This window comes from Podarcis liolepis (assembly GCF_965112155.1).
Source record: "Podarcis liolepis genome assembly, chromosome: 11".
NCBI classification, from domain to species: Eukaryota; Metazoa; Chordata; class Lepidosauria; order Squamata; family Lacertidae; genus Podarcis; species Podarcis liolepis.
The window spans coordinates 1893859-1914237 of record NC_139565.1 but is presented as its reverse complement, the minus strand read 5'-3'; the positions used below and the strand labels follow the sequence as shown (position 1 = coordinate 1914237).

The 20379-nt window shown below is 43.1% G+C and overlaps 1 protein-coding gene across 1 annotated transcript; it reads right to left on the bottom strand.

The window, feature by feature from the left end:
• Window positions 1-498: 498 nt before the first annotated feature.
• LOC310688480 (uncharacterized protein C9orf85 homolog) lies at window positions 499-20373 on the bottom strand (the record flags this gene model as incomplete). The annotated part of the gene is made up of 4 exons (XM_083465055.1): window positions 499-859; window positions 4246-4359; window positions 5723-5829; window positions 20176-20373. The coding sequence occupies 4 exons, from the start codon at window positions 20371-20373 to the stop codon at window positions 688-690; spliced, it is 591 nt and encodes a 196-aa protein (XP_083321181.1). The 3' UTR covers window positions 499-687.
• Between the last annotated feature and the right edge of the window lie 6 nt (window positions 20374-20379).

Here is a 20379-nt window from a genome sequence, read left to right as displayed (position 1 = left end):
CACGAATCATGCACCCCTTGTTGGGCATCTGAGTCCTCCATCATCAAGGAAAGTAAGTGGAGGGCTGGGTATATTTGACTGTGCTGCAGCCTTTCCATAGACCACTCAAATGGAGCTCATAGACCACCGTTTAAAAAACTCTGCCTTAGTCCATTGTCAATACCATTTCCCTTCCTACTGTGTACGCTTCTCCTCCTTGCATACTGGGACAAGTGATTTGTTGTAAAAGCAGACTATAGTCAAGCAATGTGGTTGAGATCATGGAATCGTAGCATTTGAAGGGACCTCAAGGGACATCCAGTCCAACCAACTGGTGAATAGACATCCCATTGTAGCGACTGTAACCGAGGTTTCAGGTGTCTTTGGTGCCTAGCTTATCTATCTGAGCTTCTTCCACTGTCACCTACAGTATGTTTTGGGAAAGGCGAAGGGGCAGGCGCCCGGGGGAATCAACAAGCAATGAAGACACTCATTTGAATGCACAAAATTACTCTAATCCATTTTTTAAAAAAAGTTTATTAAATGGTAGTATTCTCTAACAAATTTTAAGAAAATGCAAGCATAAGGTTTGTGCTAACTATTCCCGATACCATGAACCTTAAACTGCAAAAGTGTCCAATAATAAGCAATCTCCTGGCTGGAAATGGAATTTTTACCCAAATATTCTCCCTGGAGAGATAATTAGACTCAGGTCCTTTCAGGCTTTAGGTTTATAATTTTCTTCACCAGTAAATCCAGATCTTCATCTTCCTCACCACTTAAGTCCAATTCATGGCTTTCCTCAAATTCAACATTTCTGTTTCTTGTTTGATCGTTTTTGGAAGGTTCATGCTCAGTGTTCTCTAGACTTGTCTGAATCCTATGACAAAATACACAAAGTATCATTTCTCCAGCTTTCATCCCTGAATTTTGAAACTGGGATGTGATGCAGGAGGAGAAGAGACTTTTCATACAAATATTTCATACAAATATTTTTATTTACTTACGTATTTAATTACTTACTTACTTACTTAATATACCACCCTATACCCGCAGGTCTCAGGGCAGTTCACAGAATAAAATCAAAATATAAAACCACAAAATACAATATCAAAATAAAAACAACCACCACCCAATAACCTCCCCCCCCCTAAAAAAAACACCACATTTTGATATCAACCAAAGGCCTGGTTAAAATGGAACGTTTTTGCCTGGCACCTAAAGGTGCCAGGCGAACTTCCCTGAGAAGAGCATTCCACAGACGGGGAGCCACTGCAGAGAAGGCCCATTCTCATGTTGCCACCCTCTGGACCTCTTGAGGAGGCGGCACACAAAGGAGGGCCTGGGAGATGAACTCAGGGTCCGGGTAGGTCCATATGGCATAGATTAGGGCAGGCATGTCCAACTTGGAGTAGCCTGTGGTCTACGATCCACTATAAAAACTGGCAGTTATCTACCACCCAGGGATGGGTGCAGGGTGGGTGGGCGCGCACCGCCAGCTGCTTCTCCTGAGGAGGCAGGGATGGGTGGGCGCTGACTGTTTCCTGAGGGGACAGAGATGGGTACAGGCTGGGCGGGCACTGGCTGCTTCCCCTGAGGGGGCAGGGCTGGGTACAGGGTGGGTGGGCGCTGGCTGCTTCGCCCGACGCCCAATGCTCCCCCCGCCCTTGTCAAAGGGAGCCGTGCAGGCGATCCTGATCCCGCCTCCCCCCTCAAAGCAGATGGGCTGCGGAGCTGTGGGCAATGCTTCTCCTCTCCCCCACCCCACCCCCCAACCAGCTCTCTCTCTCTCTCTCTCTCTCTCTCTCTCTCACACACACACACACACACACACACACACACACAGAGAGAATGCCTTTCCGTCTGTGTGCGCCTCCTCCACCCTCTTCCTCCTCCTGCCGGCTTCTCCTTCTGCCTTTGTTGTGCACATGCATCTTTCACGCCCAGCTCTGGCTGCCTCGGCCCGCAATAGACCAAGATCAACCCCGCAATGGACCAGTCAACTGCAGTCGGCAGGTCCGACATGTCTGATCCGGGGCAACCATGAGGGTGATGCAACCTCAACCCGTCAGTCATGCTGGCCAGAACAGCACAGTAGTGCTTCATGGGAAGCAAGGAGAAACTGCTGGTGTGGGAGTCAGAAAGAGAGCTGTTCCGCTCTATATAGGTCCGGTTTCTCTTTTGTGTTTAATGTATTAACTCTGAAGCCTCATTTGACACATCTAAGGCATTTGTCATCCATTTTTTCTCTGTCTCAGGATCGCAGTACCTCAAGGACCACCTCTCCCCATGGGAACCAACCTGCAAGAGATTTGGAGGGTGGCAACATGAGAACGGGCCTTTTTTGTGGTGGCTCCCCACTTGCGGAATGCTTTCCCTGGTGAGGCACATTTCTCTTTTCCCAGGTCTTTGGATAATTAAACAATCTATGGCTTTTTAATCTGGGGGGAGGTAACTGTTTTTGTTTGTTACTATGTTATTCATTTGGGGTTTTTTATACTGTTAATTGTCCTGTGATCCTTGGCAGAAGGGCAGCAGAAAAATTTACTAAATGAAAGAAAGAAATAAAATTTTGTTTAGTGTTTGCATGTGGGCAACAGTTTTAATCATAGGCAGTTGACCAAAATGGGAAGGTATTTTTTTGTTATTAAAAAAAAATGAGCTGTGCTCTCATATGCCATTAAAGGAGAGTGCCCACAATTCACATAGCATATCACTGAATACCAGTATCTCCTCCTGGTTTATTTTTTAATGCCTAGATAAGTGCTGACCCTGCTGTAATATTACTGGAAACAATTAGCCTCCAGATCTGGAAGCATTTAAGAATATAGGAGTTCCTGAAATGGCCCAGATATTATGTGTTTTGAGTGAGAGAGAAGAGATTGCTGACTACAAGTGAGGTCAGCGTCCAGGTAGTTATCAGTCATATAACCAATTTCTGTAAAAATGCTATAGATATGCTAGTTAGGAAGAAAACAGCATTTTTCCAGTAACACATTGTTGTCTGACTGTTGCAAAATTGATGCATATCAGAACAACTATACTGAAAAAACTCATAGCACATTTTAAAAGCTATTGTGCTAAAAATCAACATTTGGTGAGGTCTTAAAAATGATTTCCACAAACAGCTCAATTAGGTTAACTCTGGTAGTTCCAGCCTAGGCGTGTATATAAATAGATGCAGCCAAGGTGTGAGCATTTGCATCACTAATGGAACTCCTTTATGTAACCAAACTTGTACAGTTTCATCAGTGTGCCCCATTTTGTTGTAGCAAATTACCATTTGGCCACTTTACTGGGAAAGGGAAGGGTCCAAGCCTGTGGTTAAGATGGCAAACCTAGGCATCCTCATGTGGAAGCACTGAAGTTGATGACTCCTCCTCTCCCACAACTGTCTAGCCACAATCATACCATCAGGATACAAAGACCTAGGAAGCAAGGCCACTCGGTTGGCTCTACTAAGAGACCAGATTCCTCTGGTTCCCTCACTCTCTTCAAACAGTTTCCATTCATGCTGGTTATTATGAGACTTTGGTGACTTCAATAACTGGTGCCTGACTTTGTTAATTTTCCTCTTCCTTCCTCTTCCTGCCTTTTGGATTGAAAGCCCTAGGGGAGGGGATGCCTTGTTCATTACTGATCTTTTGTACATTGCTCTTGGCGCCTGTGGGGGTGAAGAGCAGGGTAAAGATGCTTTAAATACTAAATTTAGTGTCATCATTACTGAAAAGCTGAGGAGGAGGAGGAGGCGTAAGAGGCCACACTTAGTTCTCCAACCAGCACTGCAACACATCTGCCCAAAGAGAGATGGAGACGCTTCACATGCAGGAACAGCATTTGCATGGCACAAGGAGACCGTGCCAAAAGACACAAGAGCTGCATTTAGGCTGTGATAAACAAGACACATGGAGCATGGCAGATGCTTGCGTTTCCTTCCCCTTCCATCTCACATTCAAAGCTACTCCAAGACCAGTTAAGATGATCATTACACACATCAAATCTAAGGTACAGATCACAAAATAATCCATAGCATAAGCAGGGCTGGACAATTTAACTTTCACTGCCACTGTGAGGAGGAACCTGATACTTCCTCCCAGCTTTGGAGCTTGGTCCAAGCCTGGATTCTGATGTGGCTTTGAACTTGCTCCTGCCTGCCCATTAGGCAAGGAAGGTCCAGGCATCAGAATGTTTCTGGCTGGACACCAAAGTTTGCCAACACCTGTGTGAAATAAATTGGGATACACAAATGTTAAGTGAAATGCTTACGGAATCACAATTTCTTCTTTCTTTCCACATTTAGCACATAGCTCTAATTCATGAGCACACAGTTTGCAGATGATGTGGTAAGAATCCTTTACAGTCTTCTTCAGACATTTGACACTATTAAAAGGAACACAAAAGTTGAATTAAAATGGTTAACCAGACTGTTTGTTACAAAAGATTGCTGCATATCTTTCAAATTTCAGATAGCCGAGTAAGAGAGATGTTTGAATGATTTTCAGAAGCTGTGAAATCCTGTGAGCATGAGAGGGTTTTGCTTGTTTCTTTCTTCTTCATTTTGCAATATGTAATACCCCCTTTCTTCCCAAAGGGGTAGAGAAGGTTCCCCTCTCCTGCATTACATTCTACATCCCTGGCACAAGGCTTCTTTAAAGCAGATTTTCCAGCTGCACATATTCCCCAGACGCACAAAATGTTAAAAAGACAAACCAACACAAAGAACGCTTTGCTCGTTGCTTATACCCTGTATCAGTGGCACTTTCTTCAGGAGTCAGTAGCTCTCATCTTCTCTACAGTAAGGTAACAGTCCAGTATAAATCCCAACTCAGTGACTCTGAGCAAGGGCCACTGGCTTATTCTGAAAGTTATCTATCAAATTCTGCTACTTCATCAAACTTGGGCCACCAAAACATAGCCCTTACTTCTAAACATAAAATTGCCTTGTACGTCCCAATGAGTTTGGCAGGACTCACTCCTATGGAAGTGTACATAAGAAAGCAGCCTTAGTCACAAAGGTCGTTTCAAACACACCCTTTCCTCCTCGCAATAGAGACTTTGAGTGATACAACACTTTCAAAAACAAAGGCAAGCCCAAAGATTGTTTATAACTGCAAGGCGTTCCTCTGTATGAATCACCTAGTTATGCAAAGGTATTACTCCTTCTGAGAAGCAAATGACACATTGAGCAAAAAACAAGTCACAAAGCCCAGATTTTTGTTTTGCATTAATGACAGGCTTGATTGTAAGTGAATGGAAAGGGAGTGCTTAAATCTCTGCCTCTCAAAACGGTTTCCTCCCCATGCAGGGTCCTGCATACCCTATCATTGCCCTGCTCAAAACTGCAGACTCCTGAGGCTGCTTCTCATTTAAAAATGAAGCTTATTTACATGCATGCCTGCATACATCATTTGTCTCTGAATGTATGGAAGAGCAACTAATGATTATTCAAGCGATGGAGGTCTAAGATAGTTCAAAGACTATTCACCTAGATTAATTTTAAGGAAGTGTTCCATAGCTCCAATTTAATGACAGTCTTTACTTTGCATGGCTTTTGTATCAGCATTTCTTCAGCATGCCTCACTACTCACAAATTTATTTCATGAAATCACAAGACTGTGGCTGTGTCCACACCTTGGGTCATCTTGACATCTGAATACAGTCAAGTATCTTCAGTACATACTGGTCTGCACTGAGCACATGTAATAACAGCAAAGTGGTAAGCTATGGAACAATATTTACTCACCATTTTTTAGGTTGCGTTAGTGGCTTGTATTTGTTGAATTTTACACGCCATTCCAGGACTTCCTTACAATGCTGACATAGCCCTTCATGGATTTTTGCATTAATTTTCTAAAAGGAATATGAAGAGTTTGCATTTACTTAGTTGAACTTGAAATAAAAAATCTCACAAATCAGTGACAACTTCATTATTTCTAGTTTTGAAAACTTTAAGAAACCATATGCGATGTAATGTGTATGATCTATGAAAAGCTGTTCAAAATTTTGTCAGCATTAATTACACTGTTTTCTGGATTGCTTGAGGAAAGGCACATGCTATGATTTTTATGGAAAGAATGAACCAATCTACTTATTGTCTGACTGCAAACTTAGTTGGGTACATTCAAAAAAGCTTTCTGGATTGCAGCCAAAAGCCTTAGAAATACCTGGTGAGATTTCTCGCGTCACTCTTTTAACCAAACACACAGTTCCATATTAAACAGCTTTTGAAAATCCCATCAGCTGTGAGTCAGACACATGTTGTCAGACACAGACAGCTGAAGAAAAGAACTAGCAATATTATAACACCACCAAGGGCTCCAAATAAAATCACAACCATTCTCGGCTTGGCCTCCGTCACTGCAATGCAGGGAGTTGCAAGGATGAAGGGAAGCATTTGCAAATGTTCTCTCTAATCAGTCAAAATTAACACTGCTAGCAACTTTCTTATTAGAGATGTTTACAGTAGTGTTAAGCATCATGTATTAGCATGTGAACATCACCATGCTAGGCTAGTTTGACACTCTGGCCAAACATCAGTGCATAGTAAATTTCCCCTTGTACCTACTGAGAGAGAGAGGTGACTCAGCTATTCCAACAGTGAGCAGGAAGCTACTCATCCTGCTATCGGAACATTATCTCCGCAAGAACTCGACTCCTTGTTGACTAATCAGATTTAACTACAGAAGCCTCACTACATATGCCTCATATATTCCAGTATCCTGTTCTCACAATGGCCAACCAGATGCATGTGGGAAATCTGCAAGCAGGATTTGAGCACAAGAGCAGACTTAGGGTTGCCGCCTGTATAACACAGGATTGTCCTGTATTTCAATGTAAAATGTAAAATTCAATGTAAAATCCATTGTGTGTGTGTGTGTGTGTGCATGTGACAAATTCCAGAGATGCAATCCAGTTAGGTTGCAATAGATTGTAATGGGTTGCTTTCAAGTCACTTCAGCACCAGAATTTTTTTAACAATTGTCCCCCAACCGCACCACCCTACTCTGTCCTGTATTTTGCCAGAACAAAGGTGGGAAGCCTAAGCTCACTCGTCTCCTGTGGCTTCTAGCAACTGGTATTCAGATGCATTGCTGGTGTAGTGGTTAAGAGCAGTGGAGTCGTAATGCTCCTCCACCTGCAGCTGCTGGGTGACCTTGGGCCAGTCACACTTCTTTGAAGTCTCTCAGCCCCACTCACCTCACAGAGTGTTTGTTGTGGGGGAGGAAGGGAGAGGAGATTGTTAGCCACTTTGAGACTCCTCAGGGTAGTGATAAAGCGGGGTATCAAGTCCAAACTCTTCTTCTTCCAGCTTTGGAGGCACATCATAGTAAGCTACTCCGTGAATTTGCCTGATCATATAGTCCTACAGGTTGGTGGCTATCACTGCCGCCTGTGGGTGCTGTGCTTGGCAGGGGGTTGGACTCGAAGGCCCTTGTGGTCTCTTCCAACTCTATGATTCTATGATTCTATTTATTTTTATCTTCCCTGAACCTTCCAACATTCAATTAAATTGGATGTCCATGAGTTGTATTCGGACCGTTAGGACAGTGTGGAGTTAAGACTGGCACTATGCTCTCAAGTTTATTTTTCACAGCCATAAGAACCAGAAACACAGTTTAAGAAACAAAGCAACAACTACCGGTAAATGTGAAAGCTGAGCTTTCACAATTATGAATTCCACATCTGCTACGGTTACCCAAATGATATTCAGTACAATACAGCAGCCCCTTCATGGATCACTGCCTTGCCGTGGCGAAGGAGCTTGAATAACTCAGAGAAGCTATGAGCTATGCCGTGCAGGGCCACCCAAGATGGACAGGTCATAGTGGAGAGTTTTGACCAAACGTGATCCACCTGGAGCAGGAACCGGCAAGCCACTCCAGTATCCCTGCCAAGAAAACTCCATGGACAAAGACAACAGGCATATAAAAGTTATGACGCTGGAAGGTGAGCCCCTCAGGTCGGAAGGCGTCCAACACGCTACTGAGGAAGAGCGGAGGACAAGTAGATTCAGAGCTGATGAAGCGGCTGGGCCAAAGCCGAAAGGACGCTCAGTTGCGGATATGCCTGGAAGTGAAAAGAAAGTCCAATGCTGTAAAGAAAAATATTGCATAGGAACCTGGAATGTAAGAACCATGAACCTGGGTAAGTTGGATGTGGTCAAAAATGAGATGGCAAGAATAAATATTGACATCCTGGGCATCAGTGAACTAAAATGGACGGGAATGGGCGAATTCAGTTCGGATGACCATCATATCTACTACTGTGGGCAAGAATCCCGTAAAAGAAATGGAGTTGCCCTCATAGTCAACAAAAGAGTGGCGAAATCTGTACTGGGATGCAATCTCAAAAATGATAGAATGATCTCGATACGAATCCAAGGCAGCCCTTTTAACATCACAGTAATCCAAGTTTATGCACCAACCACTGGTGCTGAAGAAACTGAAATTGACCAATTCTATGAAGACTTACAACACCTTATAGAATTGACACCAAAGAAGGATGTTCTTCTCATTATAGGGGATTGGAATGCTAAAGTAGGGAATCAAGAGATAAAAGGAACAACTGGCAAATTTGGCCTTGGAGTTCAAAACGAAGCAGGGCAAGCTGGTCATCACAAACACTCTTTTCCAACAACACAAGAGACGACTCTACACATGGACATCACCAGATGGGCAGCATCGAAATCAGATTGATTATATATATTCTCTGCAGCCAAAGATGGAGAAGCTCTATACAAGTCAGCAAAAACAAGACCTGGAGCGGATTGTGGCTCAGATCATCAGCTTCTTATAGCAAAATTCAAGCTTAAACTGAAGAAAGTAGGAAAAACCACTGGGCCGGTAAGATACAATCTAAGTCAAATCCCTTATGAATACACAGTGGAAGTGAGGAACAGGTTTAAGGATTTAGATTTGGTGGACAGAGTGCCTGAAGAACTATGGATGGAGGCTCGCAACATTAGACAGGAGGCAGCAACGAAAACCATCCCAATGAAAAGGAAATGCAAGAAAGCAAAGTGGCTGTCCAACGAGGCCTTACAAATAGCGGAGGAGAGAAGGCAAGCAAAATGCGAGGGAGATAGTGAAAGATACAGGAAATTGAATGCAGATTTCCAAAAAATAGCAAGGAGAGAAAAGAAGGCTTTCTTAAACGAGCAATGCAAAGAAATTGAGGAAGACAACAGAATGGGAAAAACCAGAGATCTGTTCAAGAAAATTGGAGATATGAAAGGAACATTTCGTACAAAGATTACCATAATAAAGGACAAAAGTGGTAAGGACCTAACAGAAGCAGAAGACATCAAGAAGAGGTGGCAATAATACACAGAGGAATTATACCAGAAAGAAATGGATGGCTCGTACACCCCAAGTAGTGTGGTTGCTGACCTTGAGCCAGACATCCTGAAGAGTGGAGTCAAATGGGCCTTAGAAAGCACTGCTAATAACAAGGCCAGTGGAAGTGATGGTATTCCAGCTGAACTATTTAAAATTTTAAAAGATGATGCTGTTAAGGTGCTACACTCAATATGCCAACAAGTTTGGAAAACTCAGCAGTGGCCAGAGGATTGGAGAAGATCAGTCTACATCCCAATCCCAAAGAAGGGCAGTGCCAAAGAATGCTCCAACTACCGCACAATTGCACTCATTTCACATGCTAGAAGGTTATGCTTAAAATTCTACAAGGAAGGCTCAAGTAGTATGTGGACCGAGAACTCCCAGAAGTGCAAGCTGGATTTCAAAGGGGCAGAGGAACCAGAGACCAAATTGCAAACATGCACTGGATTATGGAGAAAGCTAGAGAGTTCCAGAAAGACATCTACTTCTGCTTCATTGACTATGCAAAAGCCTTTGACTGTGTCGGCCACAGCAAACTATGGCAAGTTCTTAAAGAAATGGGAGTGCCTGATCATCTCATCTGTCTCCTGAGAAATCTCTATGTGGGACAAGAAGCTACAGTTAGAACTGGATATGGAACAACTGATTGGTTCAAAATTGAGAAAGGAGTACGGCAAGGCTGTATGTTGTCTCCCTGCTTATTTAACTTATATGCAGAATTCATCATGCGAAAGGCTGGGCTGGATGAATCCCAAGCTGGAATTAAGATTGCCGGAAGAAATATCAACAACCTCAGATATGCAGATGACACAACCTTGATGGCAGAAAGTGAGGAGGAATTAAAGAACCTTTTACTCAGGGTGAAAGAGGAGAGCGAAAAATATGGTCTGAAGCTCAACATCAAAAAAACGAAGATCATGGCCACTGGGCCCATCACCTCCTGGCAAATAGAAGGGGAAGAAATGGAGGCAGTGAGAGACTTTACTTTTTTGGGCTCCATGATCACTACAGATGGTGACAGCAGTCACGAAATTAAAAGACGCCTGCTCCTTGGGAGAAAGGCGATGGCAAACCTAGACAGCATCTTAAAAAGCAGAGACATCACCTTGCCAACAAAGATCCGTATAGTTAAAGCCATGGTTTTCCTAGTGGTGATGTATGGAAGTGAGAGCTGGACCATCAAGAAGGCTGATCGCCGAAGAATTGATGCTTCTGAATTATGGTGCTGGAGGAGACTCTTGAGAGTCCCATGGAGTGCAAGAAGATCAAGCCTATCCATTCTTAAGGAAATTAGCCTTGGGTGCTCACTGGAAGGACAGATCGTGAAGCTGAGGCTCCAATACTTTGGCCACCTCATGAGAAGAGAAGACTCCCTGGAAAAGACCCTGATGTTGGGAAAGATGGAGGGCACAAGGAGAAGGGGATGACAGAGGACGAGATGGTTGGACAGTGTTCTCGAAGCTACAAACATGAGTCTGACCAAACTGGGGGAGGCAGTGGAAGACAGGAGTGCCTGGCGTGCTCTGGTCCATGGGGTCACGAAGAGTCAGACACGACTAAACGCCCAAACAACAACAACAACAATAACAACACCACAATACAGCAGATCAGGAGAAAGTAAAGTAAAGTAAAATAAATAAATAGATAGATAGATAGATAAATAAATAAATAAATAAGAAAAAGTCAATGAAAAATAGCTGCTTTAGAATGCAAACAGTTTGTTTCTGTTTGTAAGGGTGGTTTAAATTGCCTGTATTCATCCCATTAAAGTTTCTTCATGGAAACAGTGTAAGCACTGAGAAAACTAAGATGACTCAGGCTTCAAGGTCAAGCGTTGGCAGGAAAAACAAAGCAATTTTTAAAAAGAAAAAAATGCTTTGCATATTACAAATGTATACAGTTAAAATTACAAACAAGTCACATCACAGAAAACACAAAGCAAAGAAGAATTTGCAGGGGCATGATAATAGCATCAGTAGAGATATAATGTGGAAAAGAGCTTTTGTTTTTTGCAAAGGCAAAAGAAAAACTTGGATAAGCCCAGTTCAAAAGCTAAGGTTGTAAGGCTTGGAGTGGGAAAGATTAACTGTAAGCTAATTTATTGCAAAGGCCATTGTGGCAATCATGATGGGTACAAAGATTTTAGACTACAAGCGGAAAAGAGAAGTTAGCTTTTAAGTCATTTAATTCACACTTCCTGAATATATTAGCTAGAATTGTGAGGTTTTTATAAGGCACTTAGCTAATTTTAACTGCACAATCCAAAGAAAGATGCTACACAATGAAAACTGTCTAATTCCTTCCTACAAGAAGCCTTCAGTATTTTGTTATATGGTTGTTTCAATTGAACTAATTACAATCCAATAGATGTATTTATGTGATTGCAATCACAATTTGTTATAACAAAATGCAATTTTAAAAAATATGAATTGTCAACATTCTGAGGATCGTAGTCTATACATTTGAGAATTCTACCATGGTCCCCATCACTTGATTCAAATGTTGTCACTATGTATTATTACATATTAAGAAAAGATAAAAGCGCTATTCAGTTTGTTAATGGTTCAGAAACTTGAAGGCAGAAGGTAAATGTGGAAAGACTAGAAGCAGGGACCCAAAAATGAGATGCTTGACTAAATGAGGAGAATTGTAATATCAGCATTTTTGTTGCATTGTTGTCACAGCTCGTGAGAAATGGGGAAAGGGCTGTGCTACCACAAAGCGTGCTGGTAGTCACATTACAGCCTTCAACTTATGTGAGACAATAGAATCAGAAATATTTATTTACCTGATCTACTTAGTGACATTTGCTTGTCTAGCCTTCCAAGTTCTACTATCAAACAAGAATTACAGCGGTAACTCAACTACTGAAGAGCCACTGTATTGCGGTTAAGGCTTACAGTCATACCTCGGGTTACAGACACTTCAGGTTGCATTTTTTCGGGTTGCGGACCGCCAAAAACCGGAAGTACCGGAATGGGTTTCTTCCGGGTTTCGGTGGTCACGCATGTGCAGAAGCGCTAAATTGCGCTTTGAACATGTGCAGACGCGCCAAATCGCAACCCGTGCATGCGCAGACGTGCAGCTGTGGGTTGCGGATGCTGCGGGTTGCGAATGTGCGTTCCACACAGATCACGTTCGCAACCCGAGCGTCCACTGTACAGGGAAATGATACATACAGTGGTACCTCGGGTTAAGTACTTAATTCGTTCCAGAGGTCCATTCTTAACCTGAGGTACCACTTTAACTAATGGGGCCTCCTGCCCCCGCCGCCAGAGCACGATTTCTGTTCTCATCCTGAAGCAAAGTTCTTAATCCGAAGTACTATTTCTGGGTTAGCAGAGTCTGTAACCTGAAGCATATGTAACCTGAAGCATATGTAACCCGAGGTACCACCGTAATGAAATGAAAAAGATGTTTAAAATAACGTTCGTAAAAAACCCAGAAGCTTTTCTCTTGGGAATTACAGGGACAAAACTACCTAAACTGTACAGAAACTTATTCATGTATGCGACTACAGCAGTAAGAATGTTTTGTTGTTGTTTAGTCATCTAGTCGTGTCCGCCTCTTTGTGACCCCCTGGACCAGAGCATGCCAGGCCCTCCTGTCTTCCACTGCCTCCCTCATGCTGCTAGCTTCGAGAACACTGTCCCACCATCTCGTCCTCTGTCATCCCCTTCTCCTTGTGTCCTCCATCTTTCCCAACATCAGGGTCTTTTCCAGGGAGTCGTCTCTTCTCATGAGGTGGCCAAAGTATGTTAGAATGTTACTTGTATGTAAGAATGTTACTTGCCCCAAAATGGAAAGAAGTAGTATTCCCAGCAAAGGAAGAACGAATACAAAAATGGAATATGTAGAAATGGCAAAACTTACTGGAAGAATAAGAAATCAAGATAACCTTTTTATAAAAAAGACAACCTTTTTATAAAAGAATGGAAATGGTTTATTGAATATTTAGATAAATTGTAAGAGTATATTTTAAAAGAACGCTCTGCCTCATGAGACCAGGGCCCTGCGGGATCTGATTTCTTTCCGCAGGGCCTGTAAGACAGAGTTGTTCCGCCTGGCCTTTGGCTTGGAGTCAATTGATTCCCTCCCCCTCTTTCTTTTTTCCTTTCTCCCCCTGTGATGAGGCTGCATTTTAATGTTTCAATGTTGTATTTTAATCTTGTTTTTAAGTTGTATTCATTCAACTTGTTTTTATTATTGCTTGTTAGCCGCCCTGAGCTGGGGAGGGCAGGGTATAAATAAAATTTATTATTATTATTATTATTATTATTATTATTATTATTATTATTATTAATTGTTGTTGTTGTTGTAATAAAATCATCATCGTCAAGGTTGTGGAAGGTGTTTAAACTACAGCTATTAGTAAGCTTCATTCTTTTTTAAAAAGATGCATATCCCCTTTTGTAGGGCATATGTTAAAGACAGCAGGACAAGCCATAAATTCCCCGGTTTTAGCAAGATTGCCAGTCTTCTGAATAAACATATAAGCAGAACACTATGAGAAATAGTTTTAAAATTCACAGCTAGCTTCTACTTACTCTTCCTCACATTTCTGGTTTGTATTCATTAGTATGCAAAAGCAAACAAATGAAAAGATACCGTATATTGTATTCCTGAGAGCATTCTGGCATCTTTAACCATTTTAATAGTTTGGGGAGGCACCAGGCAAACTTCAAAACTGTTCTAGGCTTCAGCACTGAAAGAAAACTTGATGTTGCTAAGCAATGTCCTCTTTGAGGGGGGAGAGCTTTCCTTCCAAATACTTTGCTATTCCATTAAGGGAGTATGACATCACAACTGGAAAGGGAAATGTTTCAAGGATAAAGGCAGGCCAGAAACGTTAATGTACTTGGAATACAAGCAGGCATGGCCAGAAGTGCTCCGTCTGAGCAGCTCTGAGAGGAGTGCAGACATTTCCCAAGGGCTACGTAAAGTCATTCATTACCTACAGCTTGTCAAACAGGAATCTATGATAAAGCAAGAGGATCATTATTTTAATGGTAATGAAGCATGAAATACTGTAATTATGAAACCGAGGCACAACACCCACTTCCTGTTTGACCTATGCTTCCTACTCTAGACTTCTCTCTCTCTCTCTCTCTCTCTCTCTCTCTCTAGCAATCACTGGATACATGCATTGCTTTACATTAATAAGGAAGTATGTTTAATTTTCTTTTTTAAAATCAGCAGTATGCTTTTCTTTCTGTAACTCTTCCGTTTATGCTAAAGCTATTCTAAATCTTTATATTTGTAAATTATAGGAAGAGTAGAACTTCACCCTCCACTTTCTTTTTTTTAAAAAACCCCACACACAGAGACACAAAGACAGGAAGATGGATGAAAATGTACAGATTTATTGCAGTTAACACTACAAGTCTGAGAAAGAATATATATTTGAAGATCACACATCATTTCAGACAAGGACTACAATCTCTAGACTCTAGGACAGTGTTTTCCCCTTTGAGAGTCTTGTCTTCCTGGTGTAACACTTCTCTGGGGGTAGTTTTAATAATACTATTTTATCCTTGAATTGTTTTCTTTAGCTAAAAAACTAGGAAAAATTACAGAGTGCACCATCCAAAACCCTTTCAAACGGTACCACACTGTGGAATGGCATTCTTTTATTTCACACACAGCGAATACTGTAAGACACTTTTCAGACAAGCATCATCACAAACTTGGTATATCTTGCAATTGACTTGAATGTCATACATAATCCTTTTTCTTATGTTAACCCTGCTGTGTTCCTTATGTTACCTTACTTACTTACTGCTATATTCATATTCCGTACTAGGGGCTGCCATTCACACCACATCTTGCCCTGCATGTGCCCAACCCCTTTCCCTTTTACATGCACGCGTGACCAAGGCAGACAATGCCCAGTACCTAAAGGATGACAAAGATAGTACTAAGTGGGTATGTCTAGGGAGGGTGTCCTACAATTTGGGAAACACCACAGAAAAGGTTCTTTCTCCAGTAGCCACCAGCATAACCTCTGAAGAAGTTACAATGCTCTTGTAAGCCAATGCAGCTTTCAGAAAAGTAGAACCAAAATTCTAAAGTCAGGTGCAAAGGTAAGGATGAAGACAAAAAGTACTGAACACCTGAAGCACTTGATTCTCGCCGCCCCATGCCATGCATGTGCCCAGTAAAGACCAAACCCGGTCTATCTGCACAGCAGAAGGGATGGGTATGGAGCCATGCCAAACACCCGCTCTAATCACGTAAGATGAAGTCAGCATAGCTTCTTCTAGGCAACAATCCTCCTTATTTGGGCCATTTCTCTTGTACTTCAAGTTTGGTGCCAGCATGTCAAGCCTGGAATGAAAGATGTTCCTGAGCAGATGCAGCCAGGGCCACTGAAGAGCCTGCCTGCTATACTGTCCTCATGCCCTGCTTTGTGCAGTAGTGCTGAAAAGTGAAAGTGACTCAAGTCTCAGCAGAGCTCAACTGCAGGATAAACAAGAACTGTAAAGGATTGGTAGGTAAGATATGTGCACATGATAAGACACATGCTTATTAAGCATACAGTAAATCATATGACAAAAGCGGTTTCTTACCTGATGATATTTGCAATAGAACATCTCAGTTTCTGAGTACAAACAGAAAACTGCCTTGTTCTTTTTTTAAAAGTAATACTATAGTTCAGAGTAAGTCTTAAACTTGCCTCATGGCTACATTTTTGCTTTCAAGAAAGCCAGGTGTACAGCATTAAAACTCAGATTCGAAAGGGGAGTGTACTAAAAGAGGAAACACTAAGATATTGTGCACTGGTGCTCTATCAGTCATGGAATCATAGCAAGAAACTGAGGCATACGCAGAAAAGAGAACTTGGTTGTATTCATCTATTTTAACATGTCCCCTCTCACCACTATACCACAAATCCATTATATGTTCTTTTGGATTATTCGAATTGTGAAGTACAGGCGCAATATTATATTTTAGTTGGAAAATTAAAAACAGAAGCAAAAATAAATAAAAATTAATTACAACCAAATGGCTTATACCAGGGGTCAGCAAACTAAGGTCCGTGGGCTGGACAGGGTCCGAGGGGCTCTTTAATACAGCCTGAGGACCCTGCTGCCCGCCTGGTCAGTCTCCACACTAAATTGGCATTGCGCAGCGACGCCTCACTGCACGGGGACTAACTTCCACGACAGGCACACAAGCAGCTTCGGATTGGCTCCAGGAAGTTCCCACAGCCAATCCAAAGCCACGGATGCCGACGGTGGCCAATCCGAAGCTGCGCCGGGTTTCCTCAGCGCACGAGCGGCAAGGCTTCGGATTGGCCAGCATTGCAGCCATGGGCAGAGAGGCTGGTGGGTGTGTCGCGGGGCTTCGGCTGGAGCTTGGAACACCTGCTGACCCCACGCCGGGTGCCCGGGAAAGCTCTCCCAGAAACAAGAGGCACCACCACCATCGTCGGCTCCCAACCACTGCCGGAGGAGGTAGGAAAGCAGGAGGAGGGGCTGGGGGAGAGAGAGCAGCCCCCCTCCGTCCGTGTGTGTGCACATGCATGCATGCGTGTGTGGTGCGGCCCGCCAGAAGATTTGAGGGACAGTAAGCTGGCCTGCTGTTTGAAAAGTTTGCTGATCCCTGGCATATACCAATTCATACCCAATGAAAGAGTAGCAGTGGTGATGCCCAAATTTACAGAATTTATATGGTTAAGTGATGGTAAAAGAGAAGACAGCCATTTGAAATGCTTTAGTCTCCCTATGCTATACTAGATTCAGTAGGTAACCGTGTTGGTCTGACACAGTCAAAATAAAAATTAAAAAATTGTCTAGTAGCACCTTATAGACCAGGGACGCAGGTGGCGCTATGGGTTAAACCACAGAGCCTAGGACTTGCTGATCAGAAGGTCGGCAGTTCGAATCCCCGCGACGGGGTGAGCTCCCGTTGCTTGGTCCCTGCTCCTGCCAGCCTAGCAGTTCAAAAGCACGTCCAAGTGCAAGTAGATAAATAGGTACTGCTCCAATGGGAAGGTAAATGGCGTTTCTGTGCGCTGCTCTGGTTCGCCAGAAGCGGCTTAGTCCTGCTGGCCACATGACCTGGAAGCTGCACGCCAGCTCCCTTGGCCAATAAAGCGAGATGAGCACTGCAACCCCAGAGTTGGCCACGACTGGACCTAATGGTCAGGGGTCCCTTTACCTTATAGACCAACTAAGTTTGTTCTGGTATAAGCTTTCTATGCACAGGAAAGCTTATACCATAACAAACTTAGTCTATAAGGTGTTCCTAGACAATTTTTTACTTTTTTATTTTTATTTATACTATACTAGTTATATAAAGGCCCCCCCCCCATGGAATTGTTCAGAGCTTTATGCTCTGCAGAAATAAATGAAAAATACTTTTAACATGTTTTAAAATCTGCTCCATCTGTGGCCTTTGCGCACACATGCGCGCACACCCACACACCCCGTGTTTCAACTTTAGTTAAATATCAATGGTGCTCTTTCTTCTTTATTTGAGATATGTAGATTGGCTTGCATCCAACAAAGGTGCCCATTAGCACCAGGTGTTACACCTGCACAAACAGGACCTCCTCTTCCTCTCCTCTATCCCAATTTTTATTTTCACCACCGGCTAAAACACTCCACCTTTCTCATTAAATGCCAATGCCAGAAACTGACCTTTCCCGTAGCAATGTGGTTTAGGTGTGTGATCAAACTGGACTACTGTCTGCAGTGTACAAATGTTTCTCTTTCAAGTCCTGCCATTAAGGTATGCAGCTATAGACCAATGACATAACACTATCCCGCATGGAATGTCATAATACAAGAACACCCCTACAACTGCATCTATTCATGGTCAAAAACATGGTTGCCCAATAAGTAAATAACTTCAGAGGGTGGAATCAGCAACAGACTAACACATTTCCAGAGCAGCAAATGTCAGAAAGTAGAATGTCCACCATTTATAAAGACTCTCTACATATCTTCAACGTGAATGTAGAAATTATTGGGAAGCTGCCCTCATGCAATTGTAGAAACAACAGTTCTATAGTAAAAAGTACTATTAAAACTGTTAAATAAAAATATTACTCATTTAATGTTTGGAGGCTTAGGCAATTCTAAATCTTATTGAAAGCACTGGTATTAATATGATCAGTTAAAGGCCTTAGGCTACATTTCCAAGGACATATATTTCAAAGTACCAGTAAATGCCAACAGGTCACACTATCAAACAAATATAATCACAACAGGAGGATCAGTCATATTGACCACCATACACATCAGGCACACACAAAGAAAAGAGAATTCAGATGACAACAAAGCTATTTATTCAACAGTACACCCATACCACCCTGCTTGTACCTTAAGCTCTGCTTTGGAGGTTCTCTTTGTGTGCCCACCCATTCCGTCAGAAAGTTGTGTGGCCATGACGGAGAGATCTTTCTTTAGGGTGGCTCCACCGCTGTGGAATTCCCTTCCACTGGACCTGCACCCAATCTCTTTGCTGCAAGCTTTTTGGAAGGCCCTGAAAAATTTTCTTCAACTGATTTTCCAGGCATGATGCCCATTCGTTGGGTAAGGTTTTTTAATGTCTAGTGTTATGAATTTGGTGTGTTTTAAATATTATAGTGTTTCTATCATTTGTTTTTATTACAGTAATAATTGCTTGGGGAAATTGTTTGCTCAGAAAAGAAGCCTAAAATATTTGCATTGTTATCATCTTGCAGTATCCTGAAGTTCATTGCTCAATGAGTATTTGAGGCTATTTAGTTGAGAAAAAAGGTAAATAAAAAGAGCTTGAGACAGACGTTAATGAAATATCACGTGATATTATATCACATGCATAGCAGCTTCTTCTGCCTGTAACTGGTTACTCCGATTCTGCCAACTGGGAAACTCAGGTACCAGAGACAGTAGGAATGAAATTAAACCCAGGAATTTGGGCCTGTGCTGCAGTCCCTATTGAAACTCATCCACCCATAGGTGGCACATTGGGAGAAGCAAGGTAGAGGGCCTGACATGAATTTAACCAGAGAGGGCTTTCTCATTTCTGGCACCTTGCTTATATGCTGCCTTCCCCATTAAGGCTCACCTGGCATCAAAACAGATGCTCTTCCAGTGCTGGTAGAAACTTGATTTATCTAGGCTTTTCAGCATCTGATTATTTTTATAGGCTGCTACTGGCTTTTATTTGTTCTGCCATTATTAATTTACATTGTATTTATTACCACTGCAAGCTAGTTTTGTTTAAACATGTAAACAAACTCAGAACTCTGCTTGTTTAAAAAATCCTCCTTGTTTTCAAAATAAAATTGGTAAGGCTCATCATTCCTTAGTCCACACCCAAACAAGAACTTCCACCTTAAACTCCTTCACAGGTGCATCTTCAGCCAGCCAACACTTCATAAGGGATGGTTACAGTGATGAGTATTTAAATTACACTTGAAAGATGCTGCTTTCTATGCATTGTGGGCCCTGCCTGACTGGAGAGATCAGTCCGATTAAGCCATGCAGAACAGGAACAGCAACCTGGGGCTGCAGTTCTGTGGTCACACACTTGGAAGCCACTTCCATTGAACCCAAGCATGGACAGGCCTGGATTACATTGCATTTTAAATAGTTTGTTGGAATCTGCCCAGAGTGGCGGGGAAACCCAGCCAGGTGGGTGGGGTGTAAATAAATCATTATGACATGTCAGACCATTACCAGCCACTCTTCCTTCCTCACACCTTCAGCCACACTTTCTCAACTCATCTTCGGGGGGGGGCTCTGGCCCTCGGGCTGCTGGGGGCTCCAGCTTCTGGTCAGTGTTCCTTGGTTCCGCCCAGGCCCGGACCCCCTGGAGGGCCAGAGGCCGCCCCGGAGCTTCCGAGGGGGCCCCGAGGGCTTACCTTGCGCCGGGCGCTGGCGTCGTGCCTGTCGTTGCGGAAGGCCTGCGCGTTCCGGTGCCGCTGCGGCCTCGTGCGCGCCACGTTCCCCCGCTGGCAGCTCATCCTCCGGCCCGGAAGTGACGCTGGCCGGCTTCCGCCGCTCGGCGCCCCGCGACGCCGAATGGGCCGCGCGCCGCAGTGTCTCCTGAGCGCCCGCATTGGCCC